This window comes from Salvelinus alpinus, chromosome 35 (assembly GCF_045679555.1).
Source record: "Salvelinus alpinus chromosome 35, SLU_Salpinus.1, whole genome shotgun sequence".
NCBI classification, from domain to species: Eukaryota; Metazoa; Chordata; class Actinopteri; order Salmoniformes; family Salmonidae; genus Salvelinus; species Salvelinus alpinus.
Genome location: NC_092120.1, coordinates 14169994 through 14196100, shown reverse-complemented (window position 1 = coordinate 14196100; position 26107 = coordinate 14169994). Strand labels below are relative to the sequence as shown.

General features: G+C 44.5%; 1 protein-coding gene across 1 annotated transcript in view; it reads left to right on the top strand.

The window, feature by feature from the left end:
- Positions 1–22251: 22251 nt before the first annotated feature.
- Positions 22252–26107, top strand: part of LOC139564708 (zinc finger protein 385D-like) — a 46528-nt gene continuing 42672 nt past the window's right edge. Inside the window, exon 1 of the mRNA XM_071384482.1 lies at positions 22252–22501. Within this exon, the coding sequence (XP_071240583.1) occupies positions 22480–22501 (22 nt within the window). The 5' untranslated portion in view covers positions 22252–22479. The remainder of the gene's footprint in view (positions 22502–26107) is intronic.

The window sequence follows — 26107 nt, the reverse complement described above, 5'->3', positions numbered from 1 at the left end:
TACACAAAGGCATTGTTGGCAGAATAGATGGATGCAGTTCAATGCATGAATAATATAATTCACCAATACATTTCTTGGTAGTCCAAAAAATATTGCTATCATGTTGTAAATCACAACTGGCCTGGTACATTATTTGTTGCCTCCATTCGGGATGCACTATTTCCGTTTCAATGACTCAATATTTTGGACAAAAACGGATGAATGTAACTAATGCCGGGAATGTCAATTCAATCAAACTAGCAAAGGCAATGATCACAAGTCAGTCATAACGTGGCTAATATGCTAGCGTATCTATTTATGTAGCGAGCTAAACACACAGAGCCTAACATTAGCTAGATATTTAACTAGCTGCTAGGAGGATGTCATGTCATTGGAGGAATGGGTGAGTGACTGACTTTTCCCCTCATATCGTTTTTCGGTGGCTACACAGGTAGAGATGCATGTGTCGTTTGGCTAGGTAGCAAGAAATGTGAATAGCTTTTTCTAGCTAGCTATGCTGACCGACTGATATCCAGTTAGCATATCTCTTGCATTTGCAAATTCACTCTGGCTAGCTATCTACTTCGATTTCAAAGCACTCTTGTCTGAATGTGCTAGAGCGCAGAATAACTGATGAATTTACGAACACGCAACACCCGCTGAATATGACCGGTGTTAGTAAACATAGGCCCAAAAAAGTTAATAGTCACGAACATTCTATGTAGTATTGATATTTTATTAGGATTCCCATTAGCTGTTGCGAAAACCGTAGCTACTCTTCCTGGTGTCCACACAGAACATGAAACATGACATAATACAGAACATCAATAGACAAGAACAGCTCAAGGTCAGAACTACATACATTTAAAAACGGCACACATAGCCTACGTATCTATACATGCACAAAATATCTAGGTCAAATAGGGGAGATGCGTTGTGCCGTGAAGTGTTACTTTATCAGATTTTTTAAAACCAGATTTGCTGTTCATTTGAGCAATATGAAATGGAAGGGAGTTCTATGCAATAATAGCTCTATATAATACTGTACGCCTTCTTGAATTTGTTCTAGTATCAGGACTATGAATAGACCCCTGGTGGCATGTCTGGTGGAGTAAGTGTGTGTGTAAGAGCTCAGTGTAATTTGACTAGGCAAATAATTAGGAATTTTCAACACATGAATGTTTCTTTTAAAAAGAAGTGATGCAGTCAGTCTCTCCTCAACTCTTAGGCAAGATAGACTGGCATGCATAGTATTTATATTAGCCCTCTGATTACAATGAAGAGCAAGTGGTGCTTCTCTGTTCTGGACCAGCTGCAGCTTAACTAGGTATTTCTTAACAGCACTTGGCCACATGGCTGGACTATAATCAAGATAAGACAAAACTAGAGCCTGCAAGACTTGCATTGTGTATTACATACAGACCTCTTCCCATCTTTACAACCATTGAATCTATATGTTTCGACCATGACCGTTTACGTTCTATGTTAACACCAAGTAATTTAGTCGCCTCAACTTGTTCAACAGCCACACCATTCATTACCAGATTCAGCTGAAGTCTAGAGCTTAGGGAATGATTTGTACCAAATACAATGCTCTTAGTTTTAGAGATGTTCAGGACCAGTTTAGTACTGGCCACCCATTCCAAACCTGAACAACTTATTGATAAGGGTTACAGTGATTTCATTAGCTATGGTTGCTGACACGTATATGGTTGAGTTATCAGCATACACAGCATATATAACATGTAAACAGTCTAACCAGCTCAGCTAGGGCGAGTAAAATGTAAAAGTAAAACGTTTATTAATGCATTTATGCCCGCTAACTAGCTGGATAATTTTGAGAACGTTTATCTAATGTTTTTTTATTCGATTTTAGCTCATCTTGCTCTGGCTAGCATTAGTTGACAATCTTGTTGATAGCCTACCCTTGTTTAATCAATAGGACTGTAAAGTTCCCAAATGTAAGAAGACTCCCGTGGTATTTAGCTACATATTTGCAGAAATCCATTCATGTGTATTTTGTGGCTATTGCAGAATGTTGTCCAATGATCTAAAGTCGTGCTGTTGCAACTGACTGTAAACACACAGTCCCGTTTAAAGTGAATGATGGCAGGCCCTTGTGGCAAATGGCTTGTTTGCATATAGGCCTACTGTACCTCTGATTGGCTATTATGCACCGGTCTGCGTAGACTCCGGTCCTGGAGGAGACACATGTTTTATTCGATTTTATTTACTGCAGTGTCTATAATTTTCCAACTGCACAGCCGCTTTGCCACTCTATATTGCTATAGAATTTTCACAAATGCCTTGGTATACCTAAATTCCGAAACATTCTAAGAATGTATGAAAATGTGAAATTACCATATCTAAGTGCTCGCTTGATTGGAGTCCATATGTTGTAAATTCAATTGATTGGACATGATTTGGAAAAGCACACACCTGTCTATATATGGTCCCAGAGTTGACAGTGCATGTCAGAGCAAAAACCAAGCCATGAGGTCGAAGGAATTTTCCTAGAGCTCCGAGACAGGATTGTGATGAGGATCACAGATCTGGTCGAAGGGTACCAAGAAATGTCTGCAGCTTTGAAGGTCCCCAAGAACACAGTGGCCTCCATCATTCTTAAATGGAAGAAGTTTGGAACCACCAAGACTCTTCCTAGAGCTGGCCACCCAGCCAAACTGAGCAATCGGGGGAGAAGGGACTTGGTCAGGGAGAACTCAATGGTCACTCTGACAGAGCTTCAGAGTTCCTCTGTGGAGATGGGAGAACCTTCCAGAAGGACGACCATCTCTGCAGCACTCCACCAATCAGTCCTTTATGGTAGAGTGGCCAGACGGAAGCCACTCCTCAGTAAAAGGCACATGACAGCCAGCTTGGAGTTTGCCAAAAGGCACCAGAAGGACATGAGAAACCAGATTCTCTGGTCCGATGAAACCAAGATTGAACTCTTTGGCCTGAATGCCAAGTGTCACGTCTGGAGGAAACCTGGCACCATCCCTATGGTGAAGCATAGTGGTGGCAGCATCATGCTGTGGGGATGTTTTTCAGCGGAAGGGACTGGGAGACTAGTCAGGATAGAGGGAAAGATGAACGGAGAAAAGTACATAGAGATCCTTGATGAAAACCTGCTCCAGAGCGCTCAGGACCTGACTGGGGCTCACCTTCCAACAGGACAACGACCCTAAGCACACAACCAAGACAACGCAGGAGTAGCATTGGGACAAGTCTCTGAATGTCCTTGAGTGGCCCAGCCAAAGCCCAGACTTGAACCCGATAGAACATCTCTGGAGAGACCTGAAAATAGCTGTGCAGCGACGCTCCCCAACCAACTTGACAGAGCTTAAGAGGATCTACAGAGAAGAATGGAATAAACTCCCAAAATACCCAAGAAGACTCGTGGTTGTAATCACTGCCAAATGTGCTTCAACAAAGTACTGAGTAAAGGGTCTGAATACTTATGTAAATGTGATATTTCAGTTTTTTATTTGTAATAGATTTGTTAAAAAAATCAAAAGCTGTTTTTGCTTTGTCATTATGGGGTATTCTGTGTAGATTGATGAGGGGGGAAAAACAATTTAATACATTTTAGAATAAGGCTGTAACGTAACAGAATGTGGGAAAAGTCAAGGGGTCTGAATACTTTCCGAATGCACTGTATATGAACAGATTTCAATAAGATTTCATGTTGCTAAAATGCTGTCACTTCCACTTTTAAAGTGTTTTTTTATTTCACTTAATATGGTTGTCAGTCTCTTTTGTATAATATAAAAATAACCACGTTTTAACTTTGATTCTCACAGCTGGTGTCAGTTCACATTTGTTAGGTGTGGTATGAGCACGGCAACCGATACATATGTAAAAGTGGAATGCATTTTAAGTTCTCCATGATTCATATGCAAGCATTACTTAGGTTTTATGCACTGCTTCCTGTAGTCAGGGAAGTTGAGGGAACCATAGAGGCAATCAACTGGGAGACAGACATCATATTGAGTTCTGGATGCTGGTTGGATGTTTGAAGATACTGAAGTTGAGCAACACTGTTTAGTGTATGTCACTGTGTTAGATAAGGGCTCAATGAAATGCTGGGTTCATCACATTGAAGTGGATGAAATTAGATGTCTCATTGGCCTGCTGGTCAGTGCAGATCTCATCAAAGCAGAAAGGTCTGTGTTCTGAGAGCTTTCAATATCTACAGCAAGACCCTCCCCCTCTCTCTCATCACTGTGTTAATCTCTCTCTCTCTCTCTCTCTCTCTCTCACTCCCTTTGCCTTCCACTCTTCCAATCCCCTCTCCTTCCCTTTTCTTCGCATTCCTCTTTTAGCTTTCTCCTCTGTCTGCCTGTCTTCTTTTTCTCTCTCCTCTTCCTCTTTTCTTCTTCCTCCCGTTGTCTTCTGCTAGTGTGACAGTGATACTAGGAAGTAGCAACCGTCTATTGTTCACACAAGCGTTTCATACTATGACACAGTCCTGGTGTCTCGTAGAATAGATCTCACTATAAATACAGTTAGTCCTAGTTGCTTTCCCTACTGTGCTGAGTCAAATGGTGCAGACATTTTAACATTAGTTTCCATTTTAGTTTTAGGATGAGAAAGGCCTGTATTTTGGCCTGTGTACTGTATGTACCCATTTACAGTCTTCATACAGGTGCACTGTAAAAAATCAAATAAAAAGAGAGAGAATGCCAAGAGTGTGGAAAGCTGTCATCAAGGCAAAGGTTGGCTACTTTGAAGAATCTCAAATATAAAATAGATTTTGATTTGTTTAACACTTTTTTGGTTACTACATGATTCCATATGTGTTATTTCATAGTTGTGATGTCTTCCCTGTTATTCTACAATGTACAAAATAGTCAAAATAAAGAACTCTTGAATGAGTAGGTGTGTCCAAACGTTTGACTGGTACTGTATTATGTTAATTATTAGGTTTTATCAAAAGGGAAAAGTAAGTTGAGTGTTGAAGAAGTAGGTTGCAATTTGAAATATAGGTTTGTTAATAATCAAATATAACAGTTGGCATTGAATCATATTGGTTTCAACAAATGTTTGTTTTTTTTCAATTGAGAAATCCTAACTTATTTGCTTGTACAGTTGACACATTTTTTTTTAGGTTGACCCAAAGAGTCATTTTTTTTCTAGTGTGGTTGGTGTACATGTCTTGGATATTGCAATTACGTTTTTCTTTTTCTGTAGAGCTATAGACTAATGTTTTCCTTCTCCGCTCTCCATCTGATGTGGAATGTATTTGCTTGTCTGATGTCGGTATTACAGTCTTGGACAGGGGCTCACCTCAAAGCCAAGGTGTCAGCACTGTTTCCAACCCTTTGCCATTACTCAACGACAGTCGAGTCAGTGTCGACTACAAGCTCTCCTCCATTCAGTTAGTTCCCTGACTGGTAATTACAGCATTGTGATCTGTGTGTCCGCCTAACAAACAGCCCACCGCTCATGATTGGCCAGCTCAAGGGCGACCGGGCAGCCCACCCTGTCCGCTGCCATTGCTCAACTGTCGGTCCCGGTTCACCGCCGTTCACGCACCCTCCCTGACTCCATGATTCTCCTGCCAGGTGCTGTCCTCCCTCACCCTGCCAGGGAAGACACATCAGGATGTTTCCACAGGATGTTTCCACATATATCTTGGTGATCGAGTTGGCAATGGAAAATAGGTTTGAATATCCAATAAAGTGCATCTTTCCTCGCTAATCTTGACAGAGGCAGGGGGAGGATGGAGGATGCGTCCATTTATCTTGCAGCGCCTTGGCGGGCCGGCGCATTTATTAGGATTTACGTGTCACTCGATGACAAGGTGCACATTCTTTCCGTTCATTATGGGTTGGATGATAGCGGTTCGAAAACAGTTAATAACCTCGAGGTTATGTATTTTATTGAGTTAATCATTGTCTAATTTACGATTGGGACGAGGCCCACAGAGAAAACGATACAACTACAATACCCAATGGAATGTATAAGGATGTGTAGAAAAATATCTGTTTTCCAGGAAGGGTTCTTGTTTGGCCTGTATCATGTATAATAATGTTATGAATCAATTCATGGCAATACCTGGACGTTTCAGAACAAATTCGTTTTGAGTTCAATTATGTGCACTCACACTGGATCGAAATAGCTAATGTATGTTCACGCTATCTATGAATAAAATATTAACGGTATAACACATTTAGTGATGAGCCGTGCAGCTATGGGATGTGACTATAGCGATAATGAGATATCTGCAGAACTCATCCTTTGTAAGGATATAAATGACCTCATGATTGAATGTTACACTGGTGTCATCGGGTTAGACAAGTAGGGTGTAATATTGGGGTGTTGCATTACTTCTATATTGGAGAATTTCCTCTTGTAGCACTCAAATCCAGGAATGATTCAAATGGATTAAATAAGCACAACAATCATTGTCTCACATATTTTACAATAGCAACCTTTATGGACCAGCCTAGAAAGTTTGTATTGGGCTAACAATATTGGGTGTCATCGATGACGTGCTTGACTGGAGAGACTGAATCCCTTAGTTTTGTACTTCATTCAGCCAAGCGGTGTTATGGAAAAATACTAACAGTGAGGGATTCAAGATGGAGATCGATTGTTCAAAGTCCTACTCACATCAGTTTTTCATGAGTAAGCAAAACTGGAATCGACGATTTGATTCTATGACAGTTGGCTCTGGTTTCTGATGGGAGGAAAGGTTTAAAGAAGTGTTCCCTGCAGGAGAAGCTAGATAACTCAGGCTTGGTTAGGTTCTGCTGATCAAATCCACAATGTCTCTTTAATTACTTGCCCGCACACTCAGCAACCTCCTCAGAATACGTCTGCACATTTCAGCTAAGATCCAACAAATTTCTGTGTGGCGCAAATCAAATCCATATTGACCCGGCGTCCTGAAGGCTTGGTGAGCTGAGGAGGCTGCCAATCGATAACCCCCACAGCTCAGATTGGCTTTAGCACTGAGACGCCATCTGTCCGTCACCCCACTACCTCTGTGATTCATAGCAGCTAAAACTCCCCACTCATGTCAGCAGCAATTAAGCTCTGGCTGTGCCTACTGTAATAGAGAAAAATAGATGTTGAGATGAGATCCAATCAGTTAAGGAGGGAGCTTTTTCTTGTAAGACACTTTCCCTGAAATGTCCTTCATGAAGCGACTGTCTGTGTCATTTGACACTGTCATGAGAATGACATAGCTTATGCTTTAAGCAGCCATAAAACTGTAATCAGTGTGTGTGACAAATGACGTGGCATTGTTCTCCATTGCAGCAGTACGCAACTGATAACCATGATCAGGTGATTGGCTACATCCCTAGCCAATCATAATTCATCATGGGCAACCACACACAGGACCCATCCAACCAATTTGTCCTATTTGCGGTACTTGTCCTGAGTAATATAATAAATATGTGTGTGTTTTTTGTTTGGTTTCTGTTTCTACCCAACATTTCAAACGTTACTAACTTCCACCCAGTTTAGCCCAGTTTACTTTCTCTGGTCCTCCTGAAGTCGATGTTTAAATGGCAAAGCCATCTTCCACAGCATGTACTTTGTCTTTTAGGCCGTTCTCTCGGCCCTAGATTTGCGTGAGTTTCGAACAAGAGCTCACAACTGGTTGGAATCCGACGATGTCAAGTCCACATCAGTATCCAATTAGAAGCTGTTAAAGCTTGGAACCTCTCCCGTTGAGTTTGGCTCGGCTAAAAGTTCAGAACCGTTGCTTTTTCTCATCCAATGTCAAGAGGAGAAGAACATTCCCCTGTTAGTCCAGCAGTAAAAGAGCTGGCAGACAAAGCTAAGACGAGATTACATTTGTTTGAAACGCCTGTTTTCAGAGATCCCATCATCCCCAAACCTCTGTATGTTTAATTCCCATGTTACAAGGGAACAACAATATGTAAGATGTATTGTTTTGCCATATTTCTCCTGACATGGAGTGACTTCATAACTCTGTATAGTGTTGTACAGTGCTGTGAAAAAAGTATTTGCCCCCTGTCTGATTTTCACATTTTTGCATATTTTTGATACTGAATGTTATCAGATCTTCAACCAAAACCTAATATTAGATAAAGGGAACATGAGTTTACAATAACAAACATTTGTTTTACTTTTATTTTTTTAATTAACAAAGTTATGCAACACCCGATTCCCCTGGGTGAGAAGGTAATTGCCCCCTGACACTCAATAACTGGTTGTGCCACCTTCAGCTGCAATGACTGCAACCAAATGCTTTCCATTCGCTATGGAGGAATTTTGGCCCACTCTTGCATGCTGAGTTGTAACTCAGCGACATTTGTGCGTTTTCAAACATGAACTGCTCATTTCTAGTCCTGCCACAACATCTCAATTGGGATTTTGTCTGGAATTTAACTAGAACATTCCAAAACTTCAAATTTGTTCCCTTTTCGACATTTCCATGTAGACTTGATTGTGTGTTGTGGGTCATTGTCTTGCTGCATGACCCAGTTGCGCTTCAGCTCACAGACGGATGGCCTGACATTCTCCTGTAGAAATCTCTGATACAGACCAGAATTCATGGTTCCTTCAATCAAGGCAAGTCATCCAGGTCCTGAGGCAGCAAAGCATCCCCAAACCATCACACTACCACCACCATGCTTGACCGTTGGTATAAGGTTCTTACTGTGGAATGCAGTGTTTAGTTTTCGCCAGGCATAATGAGACCGTGTCGTCCAAATGAGCAGTTCATGCTTGAAATCCCACAAATGTCGCTGAGTTAAAGCAGTTCTTCATGCAAGAGAGGGACACTATTCCTCCACAGAGATGTGAGAGTCTGATCAACAACTACAGGAAGTATTTGGTTGCAGTCATTGCAGCTAAAGGTGGCACAACCAGTTATTGAGTGAAAGGGGACATAACTTGGTTTATGAAATAAAGGAAATAAGTATGTCGGGGTGGTGTTATTTGTTCACTCGGATTCTCTTTATCTAATATTAGGTTTTGGTAGAAGATCTGATAACATTCAGTATCAAAAATATGCAAAAGTAGAGAAAATTAGAAAGGGGGCAAATACTTTTTCACGACACTGTATGTACAGTATATGCAATCGCAGGTATTTGAATAGAGCAATACAAAAAATGGTCCAAGGCTACATATGTATAATAGATTTAGCCATTTGAACATACCGTGCATTCGAAAAGTATTCAGACCCCTTGACTTTTCCCACATTTTGTTACGCTACAGCCTTTATTGTAAAATTGATTTTAAAATGTTTTTCCCTCATCAGTCTACACACAATACCCCATAATGATAAAGTAAATACAGGCTTTTAGACATTTTTGCAAATGTATATAAAAAAACAACTGAAATATCACATTTACATAAGTATTCAGACCCTTTACTCAGTACTTTGTTGAAGCACCTTTGGCAGTGATTACAAACTCGAGTCGTCTTGGGTATGACACTACAAGCTTGGCACACCTGTATTTGGGGAGTTTCTCCCATTCTTCTCTGCATATCCTCTCAAGCTCTGTCAGGTTGGATGGGGAGCATCGCTGCACATCTATTTTCAGGTCTCTCCAGAAATGTTAGATCAGGTTCAGGTCTGGGCTCTGGCTGGGCCACTCAAGGACATTCAGAGACTTGTCCCGAAGCCACTCCTGCGTTGTCTTGGGTGTGTGCTTAGGGTCTTTGTCCTGTTGGAAGGTGAACCTTCACCCCAGTCCGAGGTCCTGAATGCTCTGGAGCAGGTTTTCATCAAGGATCTCTCTGTACTTTGCTCCGTTCATCTTACTCTCAATCCTGACTAGTCTCCCTGTCCCTGCCGCTGAAAAACATTCCCACAAAATGATGCTGCCACCACCATGCTTCACCGTAGAGATGGTGCCAGGTTTCCTCCAGAAATTACGCTTGGCATTGAGGCTAAAGACTTTCATGTTGGTTTCATCAGACCAGAGAATCTTGTTTATCATGGTCTGAGAGTCCTTTAGGAGCCTTTTGGCAAACTCCAAGTCAATTGTCATGTGCTTTTTACTGAGGAGTGGCTTCCGTCTGGCCACTCCACCATAAAGGCCTGATTGGTGGAGTGCTGCAGAGATGGTTGTCCTTCTGGAAGGTTCTGCCATCTCCACAGTGGAATTCTGTCATAGTGACCATCAGGTTCTTGGTCACCTCCCTGACCAATGCCTTTCTCCCCCAATTGCTCGGTTTGGCTCGGGCGGCCAGCTCTAGGAATAGTCTTTGTGGTTCCAACCTTCTTCCATTTAAGAATGATGGAGGCCACTGTGTTCTTGGGGACCTTCAATGCTGCATACATTTTTTGGTACCTTTCCCCAGTTCTGAGCCTCGACACAATCCTGTCTCTGAGCTCTACAGACAATTTCATCGACCTCATGGCTTGGTTTTTGCTCTGGCATGCACTGTCAACTGTAGGACCTCATATAGACAGGTGTGTGTATTTCCAAATCATGTCCAATCAATTGAATTTACCACAGGTGGACTCCAATCATCTATAGGATGATCAATGGAAACAGGATGCACCTGAGTTCAATTTCGAGGCTCATAGCAAAGGGTCTGAATTAATTTGCAAACATTTCTGAAAATCTGTTTTCGCTTTGTCATTATGGGGTACTGTGTGTAGATTGTCAAAATGTTTTTATTTAATCCATTTAAAATAAAGCTGTAATGTAACAAAATCTGTAAAAAGGGAAGGGGTCTGAATACTTTCCGAATGCACTGCGTCTTATTCTTTTCTGCACACATAATCATGCCTTTCCCCTTTGTGTATTCCCTTGACAACATCACTCCCACCGTCTATTCATTTCCATTTCTCTCTCTATTTATCGAGTTTTCCTTGGATTCAAACCAGTCAGATCTATTTGTAGTGGGAAACATTTGTCTGAGGGGATGTTGCTCTTAGTGGCGCGATAAGCTCTTGACACCAATGTGTTGACACCAATGTGTGTTAGACTGCAGTAATTCTCTGTCCTCTGGAGATCAATACTTCCCTCCTTTCCTTCCAACTGCTCCTCTTACAAGCTGTAAAAGCAGATAAAGGAGAGAATAAAGGAAAAATAGAGAGAGAAAGAGGGGGACGGAGATAGGGAGAGAGAACAAGTACATTAAAGAATATGGAATTGGTTTGAATGCCGGAGCCTGTCTTGCCTGTATTCTGTTGGCTCTGTGATGTTCAGTGATAAAGTGAGGAGTGGGTGGATGAGGGTACTTTCCCCAAACTCTATCTAACTATGTCCATCAGGGTACTTTATCCCAACAAAGTGATGTGCTTCAAATCACCCAACTGGGTACAGAGCTATAGTGCACACACGTGGTGCAGATGATGGGACCGTGATGTGGTTGCTTTGTTCTTCACTGCTGAGAAAATAAATTACTGGATGATAAATTCATTGATTGATAACTGAAGCAGATTGCTAAAATATGATTAGAAAAATAGTTTAAATATGTTGTGCGCCAGTTTTGTTTAAATGGCCTCCTACTGCTGTTGGGCTTGGCTGAGACTCAAATAGAAAATATGGAGCATATAGGGGCCAAACCATCTCTATCATGTAAAAGGTGTTTCTGCATATTTGTAGGTGGTTAGAAATGTTACTTTGCGAGCGTTCTACCCTCTAGGTATATGAATGGTATCTCCCTGCTGTACACTATTGACCTGATGATGTAAAACACATGCTGAGGAAATGGTGGGAACCCAAGTTTTACTCCCAGAAGCCACTGCAGGAGGGAAGTGGGCCAAATCGCCGTCCACACACATGGAGGGATTACACACAATTAATGGTACTGTTTGCATGTAATGTTTCATTTCATAAACTATCTGTAACTGTCAACTATCATTACATTTACATTTAAGTCATTTAGCAGACGCTCTTATCCAGAGCGACTTACAAATTGGTGCATTCACCTTATGATATCCAGTGGAACAACCACTTTACAATAGTGCATCTAACTCTTTTAAGGGGGGGGGGGTTAGAAGGATTACTTTATCCTATCCTAGGTTTTCCTTAAAGAGGTGGGGTTTCAGGTGTCTCCGGAAGGTGGTGATTGACTCCGCTGACCTGGCGTCGTGAGGGAGTTTGTTCCACCATTGGGGTGCCAGAGCAGCGAACAGTTTTGACTGGGCTGAGCGGGAACTGTACTTCCTCAGAGGTAGGGAGGCGAGCAGGCCAGAGGTGGATGAACGCAGTGCCCTTGTTTGGGTGTAGGGCCTGATCAGAGCCTGAAGGTACGGAGGTGCCGTTCCCCTCACAGCTCCGTAGGCAAGCACCATGGTCTTGTAGCGGATGCGAGCTTCAACTGGAAGCCAGTGGAGAGAGCGGAGGAGCGGGGTGACGTGAAAGAACTTGGGAAAGTTGAACACCAGACGGGCTGCGGCGTTCTGGATGAGTTGTAGGGGTTTAATGGCACAGGCAGGGAGCCCAGCCAACAGCGAGTTGCAGTAATCCAGACGGGAGATGACAAGTGCCTGGATTAGGACCTGCGCCGCTTCCTGCGTGAGGCAGGGTCGTACTCTGCGAATGTTGTAGAGCATGAACCTACAGGAACGGGTCACCGCCTTGATGTTAGTTGAGAACGACAGGGTGTTGTCCAGGATCACGCCAAGGTTCTTAGCACTCTGGGAGGAGGTTGTTGGGCGGCCGGCCGTCACAAGACGCGAGATTTCATCTGGAGAGAGAGGGGAGAAAGAGGTCAAAGCACAGGGTAGGGCAGTGTGAGCAGAACCAGCGGTGTCGTTTGACTTAGCAAACGAGGATCGGATGTCGTCGACCTTCTTTTCAAAATGGTTGACGAAGTCATCAGCAGAGAGGGAGGAGGGGGGAGGAGGGGGAGGAGGATTCAGGAGGGAGGAGAAGGTGGCAAAGAGCTTCCTAGGGTTAGAGGCAGATGCTTGGAATTTAGAGTGGTAGAAATTGGCTTTAGCAGCAGAGACAGAAGAGGAGAATGTAGAGAGGAGGGAGTGAAAGGATGCCAGGTCCGCAGGGAGGCGAGTTTTCCTCCATTTCCGCTCGGCTGCCCGGAGCCCTGTTCTGTGAGCTCGCAATGAGTCGTCGAGCCACGGAGCAGGAGGGGAGGACCGATCCGGCCTGGAGGATAGGGGACATAGAGAGTCAAAGGATGCAGAAAGGGAGGAGAGGAGGGTTGAGGAGGCAGAATCAGGAGATAGGTTGGAGAAGGTTTGAGCAGAGGGAAGAGATGATAGGATGGAAGAGGAGAGAGTAGCGGGGGAGAGAGAGCGAAGGTTGGGACGGCGCGATACCATCCGAGTAGGGGCAGTGTGGGAAGTGTTGGATGAGAGCGAGAGGGAAAAGGATACAAGGTAGTGGTCGGAGACTTGGAGGGGAGTTGCAATGAGATTAGTGGAAGAACAGCATCTAGTAAAGATGAGGTCAAGCGTATTGCCTGCCTTGTGAGTAGGGGGGGAAGGTGAGAGGGTGAGGTCAAAAGAGGAGAGGAGTGGAAAGAAGGAGGCAGAGAGGAATGAGTCAAAGGTAGACGTGGGGAGGTTAAAGTCACCCAGAACTGTGAGAGGTGAGCCATCCTCAGGAAAGGAACTTATCAGGGCGTCAAGCTCATTGATGAACTCTCCAAGGGAACCTGGAGGGCGATAAATGATAAGGATGTTAAGCTTGAAAGGGCTGGTAACTGTGACAGCATGGAATTCAAAGGAGGCGATAGACAGATGGGTCAGGGGAGAAAGAGAGAATGTCCACTTGGGAGAGATGAGGATCCCAGTGCCACCACCCCGCTGACCAGAAGCTCTCGGGGTGTGCGAGAACACGTGGGCAGACGAGGAGAGAGCAGTAGGAGTAGCAGTGTTATCAGGAGACCACTGTAATATTTGTGTTGTGGAGAAATGACCAGGCAGGAGACGGGAGTACAGTTAGTTTTCGTTTAGTCAAAACCTCTCCTGCTCTACAGTTTCCCGGGCACACTCGTGCGCATGTGCATTTCCTATTAGGTGTAGTAACGTACACTGTCGTAATACATCACTGCTTAGTAACAGCATAGTAACTAATATAAACAGATGTAGATCCCAGATACTACACTCCTCCCCCATAGTGTTTAACTCCCAGAGAACAAGGTAAATATGTTAGGGAACTACTAATGCAATATCTGAACAATGCATTCTTAACATTTTTCAACTACTGGGTTGAAGCAGACTTTTCAGAGCCCAGCGCAAATCCAGGGGATTATTCTGCCCCGAAGATGGAGTTTGTGTCCTAATAACTAACCCAGGTAATGTCCTTTTTCTTTCCTTTTATCTAGGACATATTAAAGTGTTTGTTTGTTTTACTGTCTGTTACCTCAAACAGCTCAACTCACAGGTCAAGCTTTTGAGGTGCCTTTCGCTGTCGAATAGGATATCTCCGCTCCTCCTGGGCATCATCATTATCATCAGCGTAATACGTAGTTTACCTACCGAGCGTGTGGTTAAGTTAACATGGCCGATGGTGTTAAGTTTCCAGTGCTGTGGTTATGATATTTTCTGTCTTTAAATGACTCATGTTCTTGAAAGAGTTTGACCTAGTACTGTTTCTACTTCTTCTACGGTTGTCATGACAGTTCGACTCTGTACCCACAACACAGTTCCAACAGTATATTACAAAATCTTGCATTGCACCAAGTTTGTCAGTATAGACAACATCTATGAATATTCACACGATGCCTTGCATACATTGTTTTCAGAGAATTTTGGGGTTTGACTAACGCTGAGACTAGGGCTTGAGTACCAAACAGTATGGCCTAATAAAGGACAGAACCAGAATGACATGCCTGAAGGGCATTTTTCTCTGGTGGGTTTATTCACTTATTCAATTTGTTTATCAAAATGCAGTGGCGTAAAGTATAAAGGCACAAGGGGAGACCCAGATGCAGACACAGGAGGCAGATGGTTGGAGTCTTACAATGTTTATTAATCGAAAGGGGTAGGCAAGAGAATGGTCGTGGACAGGCAAAAATGTCAAAACCAGATCAGAGTCCAGGAGGTACAGAGTGGCAGACAGGCTCGTGGTAAAGGCAGGCAGAATGGTCAGGCAGGCGGGTACAAAGTCCAGAAACAGGCAAGGGTCAAAACCGGGAGGACTAGAAAAAGGAGAATGCAAAAAGCAGGAGAATGGGAAAACATGGCCACATATAAGATGAACTGACACAGAAAGACAGGAAACACAGGGATGAATACACTGGGGAAAATAAGCGACACCTGAAGGGGGTGGAGACAATAACAGGAACAGGTGAAACAGATCAGGGCATGACAGTAAAGTACTTAAGTAAAAAGACTTTACAGTACTACTTGAATATTTTTGGGGGGTATCTGTACTTTACTTTACTATTTATATTTTTGATAACTTTTACTTCACTACATTCCTAAAGAAAATGATATACTTTTTACTCCATACATTTTCACTGACACCCAAAAGTACTCATTACATTTTGAATGCTTAGCAGGACAGGAAAATGGTCTAATTCATGCACTTATCAAGAGAACATCCCTGGTCACCCCCCCTATCCCCCAACTCCTCCCGGTTCCGTGAAACCATAGTCTTAATGCAACTCTGCCACCCCCTCCCCTGCACACATCTATATCTATATGTGAGTTGGTTTAAGGTCACGACACCTGCAGCAAACCTGCTCTCGCTTTCACTCTTGCTCTCGCTTTCTTTCTCCCAACATGAAAAAAATACAATAGTGTACTTAAGCAATAAGGCCCGGTTACCAACGTAATTAGACCAGTAAAAAGTATGTTTTTGCCATACCTGTGGTATATGGTCTGATATACCATGGCTTTCAGCCAATCAACATTCAGAGCTCAACCCACCCAGTTTATAATATGGTATAAATACTATAGCATCCACTGTAGTGTTTTTGCAGACTAGGTGAAAAATCTGTCGATGTGCCCTTGAGCAAGGCACTTATTCACTCCTGTAAGTCGCTCTGGATAAGAGTGTGTGCTAAATTACATTTTTTTTTAAATGTACTGTAGTGTTTTTGTGGACTGTACTTTACAGTAGTATTTACTGTAGTGTTTTTGCGGACATTACTGTAGTATTTACTATAGTGTTTCTGTTTTATTATCTTTGACATAGAATAGTGGAGGCTCTCTTCTTCAGGAAACCAATGGAGAAATACTAAGAGAGCTAATTTTCTATAACCTGTAGGTAGGTGGGACTGGGGTCTGATCTGATAGTTCAGAGCTTCTGCTCTTTCTATAACCTGTAGGTAGGTGGGACTGGGGTCTGATCGGATAGTTCAGAGCTTCTGCTCTTTCTATAACCTGTAGGTAGATGGTACTGGGGTCTGATCGGATAGTTCAGAGCTTCTGCTCTTTTTATAACCTGTAGGTAGGTGGGACTGGGGTCTGATCTGATAGTTCAGAGCTTCTGCTCTTTCTATAACCTGTAGGTAGATGGGACTGGGGTCTGATCGGATAGTTCAGAGCTTCTGCTCTTTCTATAACCTGTAGGCAGGTGGGACTGGGGTCTGAACGGATAGTTCAGAGCTTCTGCTCTTTCTATAACCTGTAGGTAGGTGGGACTGGGGTCTGAACGGATAGTTCAGAGCTTCTGCTCTTTCTATAACCTGTAGGTAGATGGGACTGGGGTCTGATCGGATAGTTCAGAGCTTCTGCTCTTTCTATAACCTGTAGGCAGGTGGGACTGGGGTCTGAATGGATAGTTCAGAGCTTCTGCTCTTTCTATAACCTGTAGGTAGGTGGGACTGGGGTCTGAGCGGATAGTTCAGAGCTTCTGCTCTTTCTATAACCTGTAGGTAGATGGGACTGGGGTCTGAACGGATAGTTCAGAGCTTCTGCTCTTTCTATAACCTGTAGGTAGGTGGGACTGGGGTCTGATTGGATAGTTCAGAGCTTCTGCTCTTTTTATAACCTGTAGGTAGGTGGGACTGGGGTCTGATCGGATAGTTCAGAGCTTCTGCTCTTTCTATAACCTGTAGGTAGATGGGACTGGGGTCTGATCGGATAGTTCAGAGCTTCTGCTCTTTCTATAACCTGTAGGTAGGTGGGACTGGGGTCTGATCGGATAGTTCAGAGCTTCTGCTCTTTCTATAACCTGTAGGTAGGTGGGACTGGGGTCTGAACGGATAGTTCAGAGCTTCTGTTCTTTCTATAACCTGTAGGTAGATGGGACTGGGTTCTGATCGGAGAGTTCAGAGCTTCTGCTCTTTCTATAACCTGTAGGCAGGTGGGACTGGGGTCTGATCGGATAGTTCATAGCTTCTGTTCTTTCTATAACCTGTAGGTAGATGGGACTGGGGTCTGAACGGATAGTTCAGAGCTTCTGCTCTTTCTATAACCTGTAGGTAGGTGGAACTGGGGTCTGAACGGATAGTTCAGAGCTTCTGCTCTTTCTATAACCTGTAGGTAGATGGGACTGGGGTCTGAATGGATAGTTCAGAGCTTCTGCTCTTTCTATAACCTGTAGGTAGATGGGACTGGGGTCTGATCGGATAGTTCAGAGCTTCTGCTCTTTCTATAACCTGTAGGTAGCTGGGACTGGGGTCTGATTGGATAGTTCAGAGCTTCTGCTCTTTCTATAACCTGTAGGTAGGTGGGACTGGGGTCTGATCGGATAGTTCAGAGCTTTTGCTCTTTCTATAACCTGTAGGCAGGTGGGACTGGGGTCTGAACGGATAGTTCAGAGCTTCTGCTCTTTCTATAACCTGTAGGTAGGTGGGACTGGGGTCTGAACGGATAGTTCAGAGCTTCTGCTCTTTCTATAACCTGTAGGTAGATGGGACTGGGGTCTGAACGGATAGTTCAGAGCTTCTGCTCTTTCTATAACCTGTAGGTAGGTGGGACTGGGGTCTGATAGGATAGTTCAGAGCTTCTGCTCTTTCTATAACCTGTAGGTAGGTGGGACTGGGGTCTGATCGGATAGTTCAGAGCTTCTGCTCTTTCTATAACCTGTAGGTAGGTGGGACTGGGGTCTGAACGGATAGTTCAGAGCTTCTGCTCTTTCTATAACCTGTAGGTAGGTGGGACTGGGGTCTGATCGGATAGTTCAGAGCTTCTGCTCTTTCTATAACCTGTAGGTAGCTGGGACTGGGGTCTGATCGGATAGTTCAGAGCTTCTGCTCTTTCTATAACCTGTAGGTAGATGGGACTGGGGTCTGATCGGATAGTTCAGAGCGTCTGCTCTTTCTATAACCTGTAGGTAGATGGGACTGGGGTCTGATCGGATAGTTCAGAGCTTCTGCTCTTTCTATAACCTGTAGGTAGATGGGACTGGGGTCTGATCGGATAGTTCAGAGCTTCTGCTCTTTCTATAACCTGTAGGTAGCTGGGACTGGGGTCTGATCGGATAGTTCAGAGCTTCTGCTCTTTCTATAACCTGTAGGTAGGTGGGACTGGGGTCTGAACGGATAGTTCAGAGCTTCTGCTCTTTCTATAACCTGTAGGTAGGTGGGACTGGGGTCTGAACGGATAGTTCAGAGCTTCTGCTCTTTCTATAACCTGTAGGTAGATGGGACTGGGGTCTGATCGGATAGTTCAGAGCTTCTGCTCTTTCTATATCCTGTAGGTAGGTGGGACTGGGGTCTGAACGGATAGTTCAGAGCTTCTGCTCTTTCTATATCCTGTAGGTAGATGGGACTGGGGTCTGATCGGATAGTTCAGAGCTTCTGCTCTTTCTATATCCTCTAGGTAGATGGGACTGGGGTCTGAACGGATAGTTCAGAGCTTCTGCTCTTTCTATAACCTGTAGGTAGATGGGACTGGGGTCTGATCGGATAGTTCAGAGCTTCTGCTCTTTCTATAACCTGTAGGTAGGTGGGACTGGGGTCTGATCGGATAGTTCAGAGCTTCTGCTCTTTCTATATCCTGTAGGTAGGTGGGACTGGGGTCTGAACGGATAGTTCAGAGCTTCTGCTCTTTCTATAACCTGTAGGTAGGCGGGACTGGGGTCTGAACGGATAGTTCAGAGCTTCTGCTCTTTCTATAACCTGTAGGTAGGTGGGACTGGGGTCTGATCGGATAGTTCAGAGCTTCTGCTCTTTCTATAACCTGTAGGTAGGTGGGACTGGGGTCTGATCGGATAGTTCAGAGCTTCTGCTCTTTCTATATCCTGTAGGTAGGTGGGACTGGGGTCTGAACGGATAGTTCAGAGCTTCTGCTCTTTCTATAACCTGTAGGTAGGTGGGACTGGGGTCTGAACGGATAGTTCAGAGCTTCTGCTCTTTCTATAACCTGTAGGTAGGTGGGACTGGGGTCTGATCGGATAGTTCAGAGCTTCTGCTCTTTCTATAACCTGTAGGTAGGTGGGACTGGGGTCTGATCGGATAGTTCAGAGCTTCTGCTCTTTCTATAACCTGTAGGTAGCTGGGACTGGGGTCTGATCGGATAGTTCAGAGCTTCTGCTCTTTCTAAAACCTGTAGGTAGCTGGGACTGGGTTCTGATCGGATAGTTCAGAGCTTCTGCTCTTTCTATAACCTGTAGGTAGATCGGACTGGGGTCTGATCGGATAGTTCAGAGCTTCTGCTCTTTCTATAACCTGTAGGTAGATGGGACTGGGGTCTGATCGGATAGTTCAGAGCTTCTGCTCTTTCTATAAATTGTAGGGAAGACAATAATGTTGTATACTTGGCATGTAGGAGAGGAATGGGCAGGGTATATGCAAATTAAATACTTTAGTATTTACTATGGTTAAAGTGTAGTGTTTTTGCGGACTGTAGTGTTTTGCAGACATTACTGTAGGTTTCTACTGTGTACTACAACATTCTATAGTAAGTACTACACAGGATTGAGGGATACTACAGTGTGTAGTATAGTATTCTACAGTATACTTACTACCGTTTACTATAGAATTCTATAGTAAGTACTGTAGTATTCTATAGTAAACTATAGTATTTGTTCATGTGCGTCTCTCTCTCTCGCCTGGCTCTTTCCCAGATAGCAGTTTAAAGGCTTTGAAAAGCCGGGGAGTCTGCCTGTTGATCAGATAGCCATATAACTAATGGAAAGCATCATGGAAGTGACAGCAAGATTAATGAAGTAGCCTAGGCTGCACTTGCATATGGTGCAGTGGTGCTCCTCCGGGCTGCATCGCTGCTTTAACCGCTATTCATGGTGACAAATAATGCACCATCCCGCCACTGACACCTGCGAGTCAAGGTTAAAAACACATTCGCCCAGCCACCAGTGAGAGAGAGAGAGAGAGAGAGAGAGAGAGAGAGAGAGAGAGAGAGAGAGAGAGAGAGAGAGAGAGAGAGAGAGAGAGAGAGAGAGAGAGAGAGGCTGCCGTTTCAGATATGGAATAAACGTGTATACTGGAAGTGGGCTCGGGGGTTGGGCGAGACAGAATGGGAATTCAGGATTAATTGAAAACATCTGTGCGGCCCGAGATGGCCGCCATAGCTGAGCCTGAGGGGATAGGAGGAGAGGAATCGCAACACTTGAGAACATTGATTTCTTTTTGGGTCTTGAGGAGACAGTTATGATGTCACTAATGGCTGGGCTCGCTATCTCGCGGTGTGTGTGGACAGACATCACTCTGATCAGGACTGTCTCATTTGTAGTCGATAGCTGTGGCCAGACTTTGGAGCGGTCAATGCTGCTGTCTGACCTTCAGAGGCATTACAGTGAACCAATCAAAGTGATTGTGTGAAAACAAAACTGACACACACACACACACACACACATATATATATATATATATATATATATATATATACAGGCGAACCCTTGTTGTGCATCACAAAAGATAGTTGATATTTATGGGTAACAGCGACCAGCCATCTCTGTGTGGCCGGTGGCTGTCCCGTGTGCATGGTGCTGTTCTGTGTTGTGTTGTGTTGTGCCTGAGGAGCCACCAGACAGAGAAGAGCAGTGGCGCTCACACCAACAGCACAGCACTGATATCAGCCCAGCTCCAGGAGTCAGATTACAGACAGAGAGAGAGAGAGAGAAATAGAGAGGGAGAGAGAGCATGGAGAGAGAGATGGAGAGAGGTAGAGAGAACATGGAGAGAGATGGAGAGAGCATGGAGAGAGGTAGAGAGATCATGGAGAGTGGTAGAGAGAGAGAGAGAGAAAGAAAAAGAGAAAGAGAGAGAGAGAGAGAGAGAGAGAGAGAGAGAGAGAGAGAGAGAGAGAGAGAGAGAGAGAGAGAGAGAGAGAGAGAGAGAGAGAGAGAGAGAGAGAGAGAGAGAGAGAGCATGGAGAGAGAGAGAGCATGGAGAGAGGTAGAGCAAGATGGAGAGAGAGGTAGAGCAAGATGGAGAGAGAGGTAGAGCAAGATGGAGAGAGAGGTAGAAAGAGATGGAGAGAGAGGTAGAGAGAGAGCATGAGAGAGATGGAGAGAGAGCATGAGAGAGATGGAAAGAGAGGTAGAGAGAGATGGAGAGAGAGGTAGAGAGAGAATGAGAGAGAGGTAGAGAGAGCATGAGAGAGAGGTAGAGAGAGCATGAGAGAGAGGTAGAGAGAGCATGAGAGAGATGGAAAGAGAGGTAGAGAGAGATGGAGAGAGAGGTAGAGAGAGAATGAGAGAGAGGTAGAGAGAGCATGAGAGAGAGGTAGAGAGAGCATGAGAGAGAGGTAGAGAGAGCATGAGAGAGAGGTAGAGAGAGCATGAGAGAGAGGTAGAGAGAGCATGAGAGAGAGGTAGAGAGAGCATGAGAGAGAGGTAGAGAGAGCATGAGAGAGAGGTAGAGAGAGCATGAGAGAGAGGTAGAGAGAGCATGAGAGAGAGGTAGAGAGAGCATGAGAGAGGTAGGGAGAGATGGAGAGGCAGAGAAAAAGCGAGTAACAAGAGAAGAATAAAGGGAGTAAGAAAACAGACAGAGAAAGAGAGAACAGAGGAAGAAGTAAAGAATGAAAGATATTCAAAGGAGAGAAAAAGAGGGAAAGATATATAGAAAGTGTGAGGCGACGGGGAGAGTTTTACACATTTAACAAAGAAGAGACGGACAGAGAAGAAACCCAGAGAGAGAGAGAGGAGCAAAAGATCAGAAGAGAAGCTGTAGCTGGAAAATGTAGATTGACACCTTGGAGAGAAGAGAAGCACGCAGAGGGACCAGCACTCAAGTAGAGTAGAGAGGAGAGTGTACAGGAGGAGGGGAGGAGAGACAGGCAGAACCAGCAAGGAGGGAGGGAGAGAGGGAGAGATGTGTGGAGAGAGAGAGAGGTGTGTGGAGAGAAAGAGAGAGAGAGAGAGAGAAGTGTGTGGAGAGAGAGAGAGAGCAGTGTGTAGTGAGAGCAGTGTGTCGAGAGAGAGAGAGAGAGCAGTGTGTAGTGAGAGAGAGGGAGCGAGAGAGAGAGAGAAGTGTGTGGAGAGTAAGAGAGCGAGAGACGAAGGAGGGAGACACAGACCACTGTTAGAGGAGGGTGCCGGCTGTGCACGGTAACGGCTGCAGACAACACACGCAGATAGAGAGACGGACTCCAGCGCTGCACACACACTCACACAAACCTGCATAAAGAGTGTGTGAGACATGCCAAGGCTGCTGCCCATGGACACACACACACACAACCTGGCAGGGCATCCGAGAGGACATACAGACCCCTATGTCTAAGGAGTCATGGAGAGCAGCATGTTTTTCGGTGAGTTGATGTGTGTTTGTGTGTTTGTGTGGTATTAGCAGTACATACATCATCGTCAGAGATGGAGCGGATGGTTTGGTTAACGTAAAAGGAAGGAAAGTGTGAAGTTCCACATAAGCCCTAGGCACCGTGTCTATCCCCCCTAGCCATTATCCATCCTGCCAGACTAGATCCATGTGTGGGGTTGAAAGTCCAAGGTTTGGATTTCATCTCACATGTTTTATAGAGTCTCTCCGATGTGTTTATAGCGAAGGAATTCAAAGAAGGACAAAGTTAGCTCACGGTCGGCTTTGAGAGCCACTTGATATGTTGTGTAGAATAGTTCGAGAAATGAAAGAATTTGACTTCTTCCATTAGATTTGTGTTTGATGAGAGGCTTAGACAGACTTAAAGCAGGAGTGGTTTCCTTTCAAGTGCTCTTCACATCGCTGGCTTACATTCTCACGTTAGAAGAATAATTACACTGATTCTTCCGCAGCAAAGCTTCGTAAAAGGGCACTGTCTTTTTTGTGGGATTAAAATCATCTCAAATTACACTGCAGCCTTATAGAGTGAGACTCTGACATTATAAGGTGTTCATTATAGATCATGCTCATGACAAGACTTGTAATGCATTATAACTGCATTATAATGCATTACACCTGCGGGCTTTAAGTAAAGTGTTACAGAGAGTTTTCGTTTTGGAGCCAGGTGACATTGTGAGTAGACTGTTAATGTGTCCTTTAGGAAAGAGGTTATGATGTAGGATGTGTGTCAGGTGTGATATATTAGCTCTCAGAGACCTGTGACTGTTGGTTGTCTGGCAGGTGTTCATGTATTAGCTCTGAGACCTGTGACTGTTGGTTGCCTGGCAGGTGTTCATGTATTAGCTCTCAGAGACCTGTGACTGTTGGTTGCCTGGCAGGTGTTCATGTATTAGCTCTCAGAGACCTGTGACTGTTGGTTGTCTGGCAGGTGTTCATGTATTAGCTCTCAGAGACCTGTGACTGTTGGTTGCCTGGCAGGTGTTCATGTATTAGCTCTCAGAGACCTGTGACTGTTGGTTGCCTGGCAGGTGTTCATGTATTAGCTCTCAGAGACCTGTGACTGTTGATTGCCTGGCAGGTGTTCATGTATTAGCTCTCAGAGACCTGTGACTGTTGGTTGCCTGGCAGGTGTTCATGTATTAGCTCTCAGAGACCTGTGACTGTTGGTTGTCTGGCAGGTGTTCATGTATTAGCCCTCAAAAACCTGTGACTGTTGGTTGTCTGGCAGGTGTTCATGTATTAGCCCTCAAAAACCTGTGACTGTTGGTTGCCTGGCAGGTGTTCATGTATTAGCACTCAGAAACCTGTGACTGTTGGTTGCCTGGCAGGTGTTCATGTATTAGCTCTCAGAGACCTGTGACTGTTGGTTGTCTGGCAGGTGTTCATGTATTAGCTCTCAGAGACCTGTGACTGTTGGTTGCCTGGCAGGTGTTCATGTATTAGCTCTCAGAGACCTGTGACTGTTGGTTGCCTGGCAGGTGTTCATGTATTAGCTCTCAGAGACCTGTGACTGTTGGTTGTCTGGCAGGTGTTCATGTATTAGCACTCAGAAACCTGTGACTGTTGGTTGCCTGGCAGGTGTTCATGTATTAGCTCTCAGAGACCTGTGACTGTTGGTTGTCTGGCAGGTGTTCATGTATTAGCTCTCAGAGACCTGTGACTGTTGGTTGTCTGGCAGGTGTTCATGTATTAGCTCTCAGAGACCTGTGACTGTTGGTTGCCTGGCAGGTGTTCATGTATTAGCTCTCAGAAACCTGTGACTGTTGGTTGCCTGGCAGGTGTTCATGTATTAGCTCTCAGAGACCTGTGACTGTTGGTTGTCTGGCAGGTGTTCATGTATTAGCTCTCAGAGACCTGTGACTGTTGGTTGCCTGGCAGGTGTTCATGTATTAGCTCTCAGAGACCTGTGACTGTTGGTTGCCTGGCAGGTGTTCATGTATTAGCTCTCAGAGACCTGTGACTGTTGGTTGCCTGGCAGGTGTTCATGTATTAGCTCTCAGAGACCTGTGACTGTTGGTTGCCTGGCAGGTGTTCATGTATTAGCCCTCAAAAACCTGTGACTGTTGGTTGTCTGGCAGGTGTTCATGTATTAGCCCTCAAAAACCTGTGACTGTTGGTTGTCTGGCAGGTGTTCATGTATTAGCTCTCAGAAACCTGTGACTGTTGGTTGCCTGGCAGGTGTTCATGTATTAGCTCTCAGAGACCTGTGACTGTTGGTTGTCTGGCAGGTGTTCATGTATTAGCTCTCAGAGACCTGTGACTGTTGGTTGCCTGGCAGGTGTTCATGTATTAGCTCTCAGAGACCTGTGACTGTTGGTTGCCTGGCAGGTGTTCATGTATTAGCTCTCAGAGACCTGTGACTGTTGGTTGTCTGGCAGGTGTTCATGTATTAGCACTCAGAAACCTGTGACTGTTGGTTGCCTGGCAGGTGTTCATGTATTAGCTCTCAGAGACCTGTGACTGTTGGTTGTCTGGCAGGTGTTCATGTATTAGCTCTCAGAGACCTGTGACTGTTGGTTGTCTGGCAGGTGTTCATGTATTAGCTCTCAGAGACCTGTGACTGTTGGTTGCCTGGCAGGTGTTCATGTATTAGCTCTCAGAAACCTGTGACTGTTGGTTGCCTGGCAGGTGTTCATGTATTAGCTCTCAGAGACCTGTGACTGTTGGTTGTCTGGCAGGTGTTCATGTATTAGCTCTCAGAGACCTGTGACTGTTGGTTGCCTGGCAGGTGTTCATGTATTAGCTCTCAGAGACCTGTGACTGTTGGTTGCCTGGCAGGTGTTCATGTATTAGCTCTCAGAGACCTGTGACTGTTGGTTGCCTGGCAGGTGTTCATGTATTAGCTCTCAGAAACCTGTGACTGTTGGTTGCCTGGCAGGTGTTCATGTATTAGCTCTCAGAGACCTGTGACTGTTGGTTGCCTGGCAGGTGTTCATGTATTAGCCCTCAAAAACCTGTGACTGTTGGTTGTCTGGCAGGTGTTCATGTATTAGCCCTCAAAAACCTGTGACTGTTGGTTGTCTGGCAGGTGTTCATGTATTAGCTCTCAGAAACCTGTGACTGTTGGTTGCCTGGCAGGTGTTCATCCACAGGACTATTTTTGTTGTTGTATTTTATTAGGATTCCCATTCTTGCTGGGGTCCACACAGAACATGAAACCTGACATATAACAGAATATCAATAGAAAATAACAGCTCAAGGACTGAGCTACACACTTTGAAAATGAAAATAATAGACCCAAAGAAAGGTCCTACTGACAGCTACACAGATTACTGACAGTTACACAGATTACTGACAGTTACACAGATTACTGACAGTTACACACATTACTGACAGTTACACACACATCAGTACATATACATATGCCTCAAAGCCTAAGTGTTGTGCGTGTTGTTTTATTTGTTTGCTTGAATAATTTGATTGAAGGGAGTTCATGGCTCTATATAATACTGTGTGTTGCCTTGAATTCATTCTGGATTTGGGGACTGCGAAGAGACCCCTGGTGGCATGTCTGGTGGGGTAAGTATTTCTGTCAGAGCTGTATGTAAGTTGATTATACAGACCATTTGGAATTTTCTAC